At 41.7% G+C, this 14,215-nt stretch overlaps 1 protein-coding gene across 1 annotated transcript; it reads left to right on the top strand.

Annotated features, from left to right (window-relative positions):
- The first annotated feature begins 7,655 nt into the window (after positions 1–7,655).
- On the top strand, positions 7,656–10,964 carry AVPR1A (arginine vasopressin receptor 1A). The gene is made up of 2 exons (XM_055566301.1): positions 7,656–8,947; positions 10,524–10,964. The coding sequence occupies exons 1-2, from the start codon at positions 7,981–7,983 to the stop codon at positions 10,808–10,810; spliced, it is 1,254 nt and encodes a 417-aa protein (XP_055422276.1). The 5' UTR covers positions 7,656–7,980; the 3' UTR covers positions 10,811–10,964.
- The last annotated feature ends 3,251 nt before the right edge of the window (positions 10,965–14,215 follow it).

Below are 14,215 nucleotides of genomic sequence, written 5' to 3'. Positions count from 1 at the left end.
GCTAAAAGAATGTGTCTTGATGACTATCAAATTTTAAACATAATATCAAAGTTGCTGAACCATGAACATGCAGAGAACCCAAATAAGTATTAGTTCATCAGGAGTAAAATTCTTAAACTCAGTGTTTTAAATGAACTTTTATTTTTAAAGTTTTAAGTTAAATTCACCATATAATTTTTTTTAATTTTATTTTATTTTTAAACTTTACATAACTGTATTAGTTTTGCCAAATATAAAAATGAATCCGCCACAGGTATACATGTGTTCCCCATCCTGAACCCTCCTCCCTCCTCCCTCCCCATTCCATCCCTCTGGGTCGTCCCAGTGCACCAGCCCCAAGCATCCAGTATCGTGCATCGAACCTGGACTGGCAACTCGTTTCATACGTGATATTTTACATGTTTCAATGCCATTCTCCCAAATCTTCCCACCCTCTCCCTCTCCCACAGAGTCCATAAGACTGTTCTATACATCAGTGTCTCTTTTGCTGTCTCGTACACAGGGTTATTGTTACCATCTTTCTAAATTCCATATATATGCATTAGTATACTGTATTGGTGTTTTTCTTTCTGGCTTACTTCACTCTGTATAATAGGCTCCAGTTTCATCCACCTCATTAGAACTGATTCAAATGTATTCTTTTTAATGGCTGAATAATACTCCATTGTGTATATGTACCACTGCTTTCTTATCCATTCATCTGCTGATGGACATCTAGGTTGCTTCCACGTCCTGGCTATTATAAACAGTGCTGCGATGAACATTGGGGTACATGTGTCTCTTTCCCTTCTGGTTTCCTCAGTGTGTATGCCCAGCAGTGGGATTGCTGGATCATAAGACAGGTCTATTTCCAGTTTTTTAAGGAATCTCCACACTGTTCTCCATAGTGGCTGTACTAGTTTGCATTCCCACCAACAGTGGAAGAGGGTTCCCTTTTCTCCACACCCTCTCCAGCATTTATTACTTGTAGACTTTTGGATCGCAGCCATTCTGACTGGTGTGAAATGGTACCTCATAGTGGTTTTGATTTGCATTTCTCTAATAATGAGTGATGTTGAGCATCTTTTCATGTGTTTGTTAGCCATCTGTATGTCTTCTTTGGAGAAATGTCTATTTAGTTCTTTGGCCCATTTTTTGATTGGGTCATTTATTTTTCTGGAGTTGAGCTGTAGGAGTTGCTTGTATATTCTCGAGATTAGTTGTTTGTCAGTTGCTTCATTTGCTATTATCTTCTCCCATTCTGAAGGCTGTCTTTTCACCTTGCTAATAGTTTCCTTTGATGTGCAGAAGCTTTTAAGGTTAATTAGGTCCCATTTGTTTATTTTTGCTTTTATTTCCAATATTCTGGGAGGTGGGTCATAGAGGATCCTGCTGTGATGTATGTCAGAGAGTGTTTTGCCTATGTTCTCCTCTAGGAGTTTTATAGTTTCTGGTCTTACGTTTAGATCTTTAATCCATTTTGAGTTTATTTTTGTGTATGGTGTTAGAAAGTGTTCTAGTTTCATTCTTTTACAAGTGGTTGACCAGAGTTCCCAGCACCACTTGTTAAAGAGATTGTCTTTAATCCATTGTATATTCTTGCCTCCTTTGTCAAAGATAAGGTGTCCATAGGTGCGTGGATTTATCTCTGGGCTTTCTATTTTGTTCCATTGATCTATATTTCTGTCTTTGTGCCAGTACCATACTGTCTTGATAACTGTGGCTTTGTAGTAGAGCCTGAAGTCAGGTAGGTTGATTCCTCCAGTTCCATTCTTCTTTCTCAAGATCGCTTTGGCTATTCGAGGTTTTTTGTTTTTCACCATATAATTTTTAAATGTAAACATTTTCTGAACATATGATATAAATAATAATGAATTTAGAAATCTTTTCTTTTGGAGTGAAGTGATTTTTCTACTAAATCCGCTGTCTTGATTGACTTATAAATAAATTTTAAAATTCTAAACAAGTTGTAAGATTTCAATTTTTTGTCAATAAATACTAGGATTCTTAAGATTCTATTGAGCACAGCAGACTTTCTCTAATGCCATAGCTGTGTACACTAACCTGCAAGCCAATTTTAATCATATATAAATAGATCCAAATAGTGTTCTCATTTTTCATTTGACTCTATAGAGTAACTATAATGAAGACCTGACATTTGTTTATGTTTAACATGCATCATTTTATAGAATCCCTTGTGTGTGTTTGCATGACAGAGAGAAAGAGAGTAATTCACTGGGTGATTTTAAAATCAAATCTGCACTTACTTGGCAGTAAGGCAGAGAGATGACTAGAACATTTAAGACATAGAGACATTCAGGTGCTCAAAAATAACTCCTGAAGAACCCTTCCCTAATTTATTCAATCATCAAGCACTTTCTGAGTTGTATGTTCCTTCAACATTCAAACACCCGTTTCTATTACATTTGTTAATTCTGCAAATATGTGTTAAGTTCTTGTAATGTATACAGGAAATAGTACAGTGTAGAGGTTAGAACCCAGGCCTGGACTTCAGATGGACTGATGTGTGACTCAGCCCAGCCCCTTGGAGTCTTGTGACTTTGGTTAAGTTGCTTAACCTCCCTAACCTTTGTGTAATTAATCTGTAAAGTGGGGTAATAATAAGTGTATCTCTATATTCAGTTCATTTTAAATATGATTTGAAATATTAAATGAAATAATAACTATAAAACTTTTAGCTCATTAGTTAAGAGCTTAGTCAGGACTGGTAAATATCACTGCTCCCTTATTATTAGCGGTAGCCTACCACTACCTTGGTTTTGTTGTTGTTTAGTCGCTAAGCTGTGTCCTGCTGCTACTGCTGCTGCTGCTAAGTTGCTTCAGTCGTGTCCGACTCTGTGCGACCCCATAGACGGTGGCCCACCAGGCTCCCCCGTCCCTGGGATTCTCCAGGCAAGAACACTGGAGTGGGTTGCCATTTCCTTCTCCAATGCATGAAAGTGAAAAGTGAAAGTGAAGTCGCTAAGTCGTGCCTGACTCTTAGCGACCCCATGGACTGCAGCCCACCAGGCTCCTTCATCCATGGGATTTTCCAGGCAAGAGTACTGGAGTGGGGTGCCATTGCCTTCTCCAAAGCTGTGTCCTACTCTTTTGCAACTCCACGGTTCCCAGGCAAGAATTCTGGAGTGGATTGCCCTTTCCTTCTTCAGGTGATCTTCCTGACCCAGGTATCGAACCTGTGTCTCCTGCATTGACAGGTGGATTCTTTACCACTGAACCACGTGAGAAGCCCTGTACTTAATTTACTAAAGAGAAAACCAAAGGTATAGAGAAACTGGAGCAGATCCCACCTGATCTCTTAGGCTTAAAGGAGAACCTACCAAAAAGATAAAATGTTAAATAACCAAATAAGTACCCCATAGGAGTCTGTAAGATGTGAGAACATGAGGCTCACTAGTGGTAGCATAGTATAACAGTTAAGACTATAAACTCTGCCAGAGTCATCTGCTTCTGTTCAAATTCCTGTTCCACTACTGGCCAACTGTGTCACCAAAGGCTAGTTGTTTACATCTCTGTGCATCTGTTTCTTCAAATGTAAGGTAAAATAATAAGAGTACTTCTTTATAGGGTCACTAGGAGAATTAAGTGGGGTAAAGCACTTGTAAGAGTGCCTGGCCTAAAGTGTTTACTAAATGTTAGTGACCATTACATACTTCTTTGTATCCAGACCAAGACCTAGCAGAGTGATGTGCAACAAATATTTGTTGATTTGCTAGAAGTAATTGTATGAATACCAGACTACAGCCCTTTAACTTTTAATAGAGTGTCATTAATCTGTAATTGAAGGGAAAGCATCACAGTTTATTTCTGTGGGCGACAGAAATAAAATGGATGCTCCTGTGGCTATCCAATTTCTTCCCCTTTCTCAGTAAGAAAAGGGAAGTAAACTGCAAGTTTAAGGAGAAGAAGAAGAGCATACTGATTGCAGCTATAAAGCAGTGCATAAGGTGACATGATAAATGAAATGTAGCCCATTGATGTTGGGTATCCCTGCCCCTGGACTTCTTGATTTGACTGTCTGGTGGTAGTCCCCAAGAGTTCTAGAAATCCAAGTTTATTTACTCAGTATTCTTCAAACTCTATTCATTGTCCCGTGGCATGTTCATCACTATTTCATGGGGAAAGTGAAAGGATGAGTCTTTTCTGTGGTCAAATAGCTTAGTGAAATATTGACAAACACAGTTAAGTAGGTTTCTCAGAGGTTTTTTTTTATGTATGAATCTCTAGGAGAGGATGAGATGCAAATATTGCACTTCCCCCAGTGTACTCAACTGTGGAATTCTTTTCTTCTAGAAAGCATATCATTATATTCTATTTCAAAGAAGGGGGTTGGGGAAATTCTGCTTTAATTGGAAGGAAAAATCTTATTGGCTATATAACAAGCAATATGGAGGATATTTACATATTTGGGCAGAAAAGGAGAATTAAAGTTTTGAATACCCATGAAATGCCAGAAACTTAAACAGTTATATAATCTTTGTAGACAGTGCACTTTGTTTTAGCACTAAGATTTTATAGATGAAGAATTTGAAGCTAAAGTCATATAGCTAGTAAGGGAAAGAGATGACTGTTTCCATTACTTGAAATATATCTTAAACATCTGGAATTGCACTCTGGGAGAAAGGAAGACTGGCAGAGAAAGGTTACTCCAGGACAACTGCAAATTGGGAGAAAGGAAGACTGGTAGAGAGAAAGGTTACATCAGGACAACTTCCATTTTTTTTTTTTTCATCATTTTACCCCCACAATATGTTAACTGAAATCCACTGAGAGTAGGATGGTGAAAGTTATAAGTCCTAATACAAGTACAGAGGAAATACAAATTGCTTGAAGACAAAGCATAAGAAATAGCACAGGAAATGCTGACTATGTTCTTTTCATATTTTAGGACTGCAATTTCTTTACCTTCCACTGAATAATTTTCATAGCAGGTACTTGAGTATTTCAGTGGTCCTGGTTTCCTTTGAATAAAGAACCAGTAAAACCAAGACAGACACATTTTAAAACCTGTGTGGGTTAAAAGAGGGACTGGGTTCTGGAATTTGCCTCAAACACACACACACACAAACACACACATATTCCTATGTAACATATAAATGTGTGTATATATATTCAATCCATGACAGTTCATACCATTGTCCACTGAGGATGAGTATCTTCCAACTGTGTGGCCAATGTAACCTAACAAATTATTTTCATAATTTGTATTTGTATATAGTTTGATTATTTAATCAGAGGGTTTGACACTGATGATTTCCTGAGAATCTACCACACCCTCTCTCTGGAATAAGAACACTAAAAGGAATTTTGGTGACCCTGTACTGCAGATTCCATCCTTCAGGAAACCTGTAAACTCAAAGGTGTAGGTCCAAGAGCAACAAAATTGCCAGGTTCTGGCTAACAGACCACTTTTGCAATACCCTGGGGCACTAGGGCCAGACAAGATCATTTCTCATATGTGGCACTAATAATATAATTTGTGACTTAAAAGAAGGTCGTCTCCCGGAGTCAGTGACTATTACGTAATTGCTTAAAGTATATTTCCAGACAGGTGATCTGGAAACCTTTTACTTATTGCTATTTCTGAACTTTACAAATCTTTTGACTCCTTAATGCAGCACAACTTGTAGGTTTGAGAGAATTTGCTTATACAGAACATTGTCTTATTTGAGCCTCAAAATAACCTCATAAGTAGATGGTGAAAGTGAAAGTCGCTCAGTCCTGTCTGACTCTGTGACCCCATGGACGGTAGTCCATGGAATTCTCCAGGCCAGAATACCCGAGTGGGTATCCTTTCCCTTCTCCAGAGAATCTTCCCAACCCAGGGATCGAACCCAAGTCTCCTGCATTGCAGGTGGATTCTTTACCAGCTGAGCCATAAGGGAAGACCCATAAGGTAAGGCAGGTACTTTCATTACCATTTTAAAGACATATACACTGAGGCTTATGCAGCCATAATGAAGGACTCCCAAGGTCGAATTCAGCACTCTTAAGTGTGACAGCCTTGAGATTGCGCATGCATGAACTGGGACGCAAAGTTGAATTATCGTTGAGAACTGCAACTCAGAAAATTTTCTGGTTTATTTGCTTACATTTCATAGACATTCTTCTCAGACAATCAAATTTCTACCATGGCCACAATACGTTCTGACCAAAAAGTCATGTTCGTGTATCTACAGAGTGGAGTTGTTTCTTTTTTTCTTCTTCTTCTACTTTTGTGAAAGTGAAAGTATTAGTTGCTCAGTCGTGTCTGACTCTCATGGACTATACAGCCCACCAGGCTCTTCTGTCCATGGAACTCTCCAGGCAAGAATATTGTAGTGGGTTGCCATTTCCTTCTCCAGGGGATCTTCCCGACCTAGGGATTGAACCCGGGTCTCCCGCATTACAGGCAGATTCTTCACCATCTGAACCACCAGGGAAGCCTCTTCTTGTGTGAAATAGCCTGAAAACAGCTCCCTCTTGCTGTTCTTCCGAGTGTACCTTCACCAAAGTTGAAAGATAGAGCGCGCAGTTAGTATTTCTGTGCGTCCCCGGCCCCGCTGCTGGGTTCCCGCTGTTCATAGTAACCAGTCGATAGGTAGGCGGTCTTTTTCCTCTTGTTCAGAGCATCTCTTTCCTGCCCAGAGGTTGCCTCTTTCTCATCTACCAGCGCAAGCCTGGCGGCTTTTCATTCCAGCCTGGACAGCACTGCCTGGGCTGCCGCTCTCCGGCAGCTCTCTTCGTTCACCCGAAGAGATGTCCCCATGGTTCGGCAGTAAAGCAGATCAAGTCCCCACGGACTCCTGTGGCCCAATTCCAGCCCATCCAGCTGTGGGAATCAGGCTTTTCCCGGAGAAAACCCCAGGAATTTAGTTTAGAGAAAACTCCTAAGTCCCACCCACCCCCAAACCCGCTCCCAGCCCCAGGGGAAACTGGAAAACGAGAAATTCCTTTCTCTCGCTGTGATACGTGCACGCTGGCAGCCGCGGGGACTGCGTCGGGACCAGCGACTGCATCCTTCCAGTCAGCGAACGCAGGCAGGAGACAAGACAACGGGCATCAAAAAACTAATACAGTTATGTAAAGTTTAAAAATAAAATAAAATAAAAAAATTAAAAAAAAAATAAAAATAAAAATCAGTTTTTTGGGGAAAAAAAAAAAAAAGTTACTGTTACACTGCAGAGGAGGGTGGAGAGGAGCGGGGCGGTAAGAGAAATTCCCGTAGTCGAGTTGTCCTGAGAATGAAGTTAGCCAGACTGGCTCTCCAGATGTGGGCGGACTCTCGGCGCAGGGAGAAAACCCGGCTGGCGCAGGTGGCCGTCACGCGCCAAATTCCGGTTCAAGAGCACCCGAGCGGGCAGTGGACTCTGGATTTCTAGGTACCGCGTCTATTGAAGTCACAGTCAGGGTTAAGGTGATTCTTGACGGAGGCCTGAGAAAATGATGGGAAGCCCTGAAAAGGTATGACACGTCCAGTTCTCCGAGCTTTTTTCTTTTTTTTAAATTAATAGAAGAGCGGGGAAGCATCACCATCAACCGATATGCCGAGGAATCCGCGCTTTCCAGCCCCACCCCTGCAGCAGTGATGCAAAAAGGACAAATCACCGACGTAGGAAGTTGGGAGAAAGGAAAATCCCGGGGGGAGAGGAGAGGGAGGTAGCGAGAGTAGGCACCGAGCAGCCTCCAACCACTGGGGCGAGAGGGAGCGCGATCTGGAGAAACAAACTCCGTATTAATAATTTGAGTTTGGAGTCCAGGGCATTCGGAGATTGGGAGCGCACCTTCCAGGCTTCGCTGGAGTTGAGAAAGGGCGGAGCAGGGAAAGAGACGGGCGACTCGACCGAGAGCGGCTGAGTTGGCTGGTGGGACTCTACGCCCGGAGACGCCTGCAAGAGAGGGAGCAGAGCCCGGCTGGCGGTGAGCGCTGGCCAGGAGGGAGCGCACCGCGCAAGGAGGCGGGAAGGGAACGGGCCTCAGCGGAGACCGAGGGGGCGCTGCATGGACAGCATGCGATTCTCCGGGAGCCCCAGCGCGGGGCCCGCGAGCAACTCCAGCCGGTGGTGGCCTCTGACTGCCGGAGGTGCCAACACCAGCGAGGACTCGGAGGCGCTCGGGGAAGACGGCGGCCCGCAGGCGGACACGCGCAACGAGGAGCTGGCCAAGCTGGAGATTGCCGTGCTGGCCGTGATTTTCGTGGTGGCCGTGCTGGGTAACAGCAGCGTGCTGCTGGCGTTGCACCGCACGCCTCGCAAGACGTCCCGCATGCACCTCTTCATCCGCCACCTCAGCCTGGCCGACCTGGCCGTCGCCTTCTTCCAGGTGCTGCCCCAGCTGGGCTGGGACATCACCTACCGTTTCCGCGGACCCGACGGGCTGTGCCGCGTGGTGAAGCACATGCAGGTGTTCGCCATGTTCGCCTCGGCCTACATGCTGGTGGTCATGACTGCCGATCGCTACATCGCCGTGTGCCACCCGCTGAAGACGCTGCAGCAGCCCGCGCGCCGCTCGCGCCTCATGATCGCCGCCGCTTGGGTGCTGAGTTTCGTGCTGAGCACCCCGCAGTACTTCGTCTTCTCCGTGGTCGAGGTGAGCAACGTCACCAAGACCTACGACTGCTGGGCCAACTTCATCCAGCCCTGGGGTCTCCCGGCCTACGTGACCTGGATGACCGGCAGCGTGTTCGTGGCGCCTGTGGTCATCCTGGGCACCTGCTACGGTTTCATCTGCCACCACATCTGGGGCAACGTCCGCGGAAAGACAGCGGGGCGCCAGGGCGCGGGCGAAGGCGCCTTGCACCGAGGAGTCCTGCACGCACGGTGTGTCAGCAGCGTGAAGACCATTTCCCGCGCCAAGATCCGCACCGTGAAAATGACCTTCGTGATCGTGACGGCCTACGTCGTTTGCTGGGCGCCCTTCTTCATCATCCAGATGTGGTCTGCCTGGGATAAGAATTTCTCCTGGGTCGGTAGGTGTCGGGACCGCGGAGGAAGGTGAAGGAATGGGGGCTCTGTGTTGGGAATTGGGGGAGTTGGCAAGGGAGAGAGAAGTGGGGAGAGAGAGTCTTTTCATAACATCTTCTAGGGCCATAGTTCTTAACTTAGTGAATGAGAATCACACCTTGAGTGGAATGGTTAAAAGAAACTGTAACCAGCTCCTAAAACCACAAATCCAGAACCTATGCCCTCCCGTCAGCCACGCAGTTACAAAACAGAAAAATTTACTCTCTGTCAAAGCACTAACAACAGAGTTAATACCCTGCTTTCAAGTCTGCTGGATTCAGGGAAATATTTATACTGTCACGACTGCTTTTTGCTAGCTTGTGAAAAGTAACACACTGTAAAATTTTTGTAGAAATGCCCTAAAGTAAGGGTAAAACAGACATTTTTCTGAAGAAAGATTTTTAAATTTTTTTTAAGTTTTATTTATTCCTCATCCAGCCAACAAACATTATTGTGCATATTTTATGCTTGGTCCTGGGGGTATGAAGATTAAACGCCTTGCAGGAAGATTCTTAAGTCATTTCAATTTGGCATTTAGCTAGTGTTCTGTTTCTTAACATAATGTTTTAATTTTTTTCACTGTGCATAGGTATGTTGATGATTTCCATTCTTTTTGAATAGAATCTTGGTCACAGATCATGATCACCTTTAAGATTTGCATCTTAGCACAAAGTTTGATGAAATAATCTGTAATTTATTCTGGCATAACAAGAGTGAGAAGACCCAAATTTATATTTAATAAGGAAATGTCAGTGCTTGCCAATTATTCTTATCTTTAGAAAAGGTATATTCTCAGTGCCTAGTTCTACTGTGAAAGGTTATATTTATGTGGTTTGACAATGCAATTACACACACACACACACACACACAAAATGGTTCAAAGACTGTTGGAATTTCTTAATTCATCCATTCTCCATAATATAATTTAGTTGTTCAAACCACAATCAAAGAGGGTTTTCTTTTAAAATTAAAAGAAGTTTCTAATTAGCCAAAGAAAACAACTAAACACTGCATCCTTCAGGGACCTAGTTCAACTATCCCCTTTGTAAAGAGTTCTTACTACAAGAATGTGTTTAATATTAAAAAAAAATTTTAATGACCAAACATGGTCCATAGTGTCATACTTTTGCCTCAGTTATCAGGATGCATACAGTTTGGTATATGTGGCCATGGACTCTTGAGATTTCACTGAAATGGCAGCCATTCTGTAAGTGCTGTCTCCATTAGCATATGCTAGTGCTAACACAAATGATTCAAAGTTTTATTAGTAAATGATACAGTATTCTTAGCCTCTACTTAAATATTTTAATAGTGGTTTAAAATATCTGAATTAATTTCAAGGCATCTTGCTCATGAAAATATTTTACAACCAAGCAATTTCCATTCACCAACTATTTCCCTGATTGATAAACAAATACTTCATTTTCTATATTGACCCAAAACATTGTCCCACTTTTGTGAACCAATAAAAGAATGAGTTTATCCAGTGCTTTTACTTGCGTTTGATTAGTCAAATGCTCTCCCCTTATGTTTTCCATACAGAGTCAGAAAACCCAGCCACCGCCATCCCTGCATTACTGGCTTCCTTGAATAGTTGCTGCAACCCCTGGATATACATGTTTTTTAGTGGCCATCTCTTGCAAGACTGTGCCCAAAGCTTCCCATGCTGCCAAAACGTGAAACAAACGTTCACCAGAGAAGATTCTGACAGTATGAGCCGAAGACCGACTTCCTTCACTAACACCCGAAGCCCCACCAACAGTATGGGAACATGGAAGGACTCGCCTAAATCTTCCAAGTCCATCAAATTCATTCCTGTTTCAACCTGAGCCCCCTGTGTTCACAAAGTCTGACTCTTGTAATGGACTTTTCAGCCCATTGACTGAATTCAGCTAGAATTATTAGACAAATGAACTTATATAAGATATGATTAATCAATCTGTTGAGTACAAGACTGTGTTTCTCCCTGCATTTTTCACATTGCTACAAGCAAAAGCAATTAATTATTTTATACAGAATGTTAATAAAAACATGCAACACTAAAATCTGCAGAACTAATTCCTAGAAATAACAGAAGCCATATTTCTAAAGGAATAATCATAACCATGCTTTATATTTTTCTGTAGGTTTCCTTTCTTTTTATTTCTGACATAACTAAGTCTTGATTGGTTTAGAAGTCATATAATGTAGGGGCATTATTTCTGAACAAAGTAATTTCGTCATCAGCCTTAGAGTTTGAAAGGAATTGGAAAAGACTTTACAGAAATTGTTTCTGTCCAGTAAAATCAATTTGTGTATCAGAAAATGCAGCCTCTAACTGTGGCATGGAGATGGGATGGTGCCTTGGAGAGATGTGAGAGCTTGAGGCTTATTGATCATGGGGTGCCTGTTGCAGAGTGAAAAGGGGAAAGTTCTGTTAGAAGCTATAAATCACCTCAATTTCAGAAACGTCACTTTAAAACTGGCAACTTCCTCCTTTGGTTCCTCACATTTTATTGGATGTGAAAGGCATGATTACCAGGATATTGAAGGTCAGAGAAAATGTTGTCAGCTGGCCAATGATATCTTTTTGCTCTCACTGCAAAGTTGCTTTAAAGTCAGATTTGTATGACAGATACCTGATTTTCTTAGAAGGGCAGAAAAGACAGATTGCCTTAGGGTCTATGGAGCCTAATCTCTAGAACATAGTAAACATGTTTAGACCAGTGTTCTAAGGTATCCTGTGCTATCCAGGATATTAACATCATCATTACATCCTGTTTGGGAAATCCAGATTCATAGCTGTGAGTCTTCTAAAAAGTGACTCAGGATACTGAATGTCCTCTCATGATTAATTAAAAATAACTTGGACCTTCCTTCTGATCTCCCACCCATCTAACAGTTTCATAGTAGAGGAGAGACAGGGTTGGGCAGGGTGAGGGCAAGGAAATAGAAAGAAAACTGCTCTGCATCTAGTCTGCCTTCCTTCATTATTAAGTGTGTGACTTGAGGCAAACAACTTCAAATGACATAAAGCCTCCATTCACAGGGTTGTTGTAAGGACTAAATGAAATCAAGTGTATGAAAGGATCTTCCTAAACTGTCAAATGCTATATGAATGCTACCTCTTGCTTTTATCATAGTATTCTGAGGAGTGGGGGTCTTCAAAACTGCACAGCTTTTTCCTGTTTACTTTTCACTAACCAGAATGTATTGGTTTCATATCTGGCATACAAAGTCCTAAAATTTAAATATAGCTCTGCTGATTCATTGGAGAGCGTCAGCAGCGGCCACTACATTTTAACTTCTGTCTAACTAAAGCTTTCCAATTTAAAGACATCATTTGCTTTCCTCTGGATGCAGGTCTTTCATTTCTAGACAAAGATACATTACAATACTACTTGGCTGTTGTTACTGCATTCTTCATTAATGGAACTCAGTGGGGGTTTTTTGAGCTATTTTGTATGGCTCCTTTTCCTTCTTAGAGACACTGCAATGATTTGAGAATACATCATAAATACTTCGCACCCCTTAGAGGAAGTAATAGTTATTTTGATAGCATATTTTTTTTTAAACTTTGCAGATAAGAAACTGAGCATTGAATGGTACTGTCAGAGCTTGGAACCATTAACCTCACTCCTCTTCATTCTCTTATCTTTGCAAATTCCCTGGTGTTTTACTCCCTGGATTTATATGCAGGGAAAAAAAATAGTTTGCAAATGTTTTATAGAGATTAGCACCTAGGTTTTAGAATTCTGCTTTTTAAAAAATAACAAATATCTCTCCTAAAGAGCAATGACCAATATGAGTCATCAAATAAATTCTTCATTCTTCATTGTTTGAGTCACAGAAGCATCTCAGTGCCCCTGCCCTCTGTAACGTTGTCAGCCCTTTTGACAACTTTTCTTTTGCAGCTCAAAACTAAAGGCTTTTGGGTTGGCACAAAGAGCCCACTTTTTTCCTAAACCCAATTCCAAAAATAATAACCTCATAGTTCTTGTATAGGTTATTTCAAAATGTTGACATATATCTCCAAGTGAAAAAATTTTGTTTGAATTTCATTTCTAGGAACATCTCTCAACTAAGGTACAAATTAACCCCCCAGCTGTGTTCTCTCCTTTCAAATGCATCAAGAGATGATATGGTAGAACAAGGGCTGAGGAGGCACCAGAAGATCTGGGTGCTAGCTCTCCACTAGGCAAGTTCATGGTCTTATTCTCTGTGGTTTAGGCTGAGAAGTTTAACTTATCAGGCTGCCAAGCTTTCCTAATGATATACAGCCAGAAATGGTGTTTATATTTCCCCAAACAATATCCCAAATTGGAAGAGTCCTGATTGTCTATTTCAGAAGAAAGAAAATGATAGGTAGTAAGGAAGAAGCATATGTTGGGAAGCGAAGATTTCTCTTTCTTGACTAAAGAAGACCTGAGATATAACAAATGAAGGGCTGCAGTCAAGGATAAATGTGTTCCATCAGCTTATTTTATTGGGCAGTTATCTGGGGGAACATCCTTCAAGTATACAATATTAATGTATTTATGTGGGTATAAAAAGTGAAAGTGTTAGTTGTTCAGTCGTGTCCAACTCTTTGTCACCCCATAGACTCCAGCCTGTCAAGCCCCTCTATCCATGGAATTCTCCAGACACGAATATTGGACTGGAGTGGGTAGCCATTCCCTTCTCCAGGGGATCTTCCCTAGCCAGGGATCCAACCCAGGTCTCCTGCAGGCAGATTCTTTACCATCTGAGCTACCAGGAAGCCCCATGTGTGTATGGGAAAGGCAACTGATAAACATCTACCAGTAAGGAGAAACTAGCGGTATTTCTTTCAGACATTTGATAAATACTGACAATGAGAAAGTCGTCTTTAAATACATATTAAGTGCTTAATGGGTTAATTTTTGGACATGTCTCTTTAAAGTGTAAAAATAACTGTGAAGAAAATTAGTGAAATTCTTTAATTAAATACTTGTCCTACACACAGAACTTCCATCATCTGCAAATAAGTCTCACACCATAAATGAGGGAAGGGTGGTTTTTGTTTTCTTTTGTTTTTATAAGAAGAAGGTATTTTTATTTTATTTTTTGACAACATTGCGTGGCATGCAGGATCTTAGTTCTTTGACCATGAATGGAACCCATGACCCTTGCAGTGGAAGCACAGAGTCTTAACCACTGTACCACCAGGGAATTCCTAGGAGTGGTTTTAAAGAGAAAAAAAAAAGTACTCTTACTAACACGCAGTACCATTCCAA

Source organism: Bubalus kerabau, chromosome 1 (assembly GCF_029407905.1).
Source record: "Bubalus kerabau isolate K-KA32 ecotype Philippines breed swamp buffalo chromosome 1, PCC_UOA_SB_1v2, whole genome shotgun sequence".
Classification (NCBI taxonomy): Eukaryota; Metazoa; Chordata; class Mammalia; order Artiodactyla; family Bovidae; genus Bubalus; species Bubalus kerabau.
Note: the sequence above shows the minus strand (reverse complement) of the source record. Positions and strands in the feature narration are given on the sequence as shown.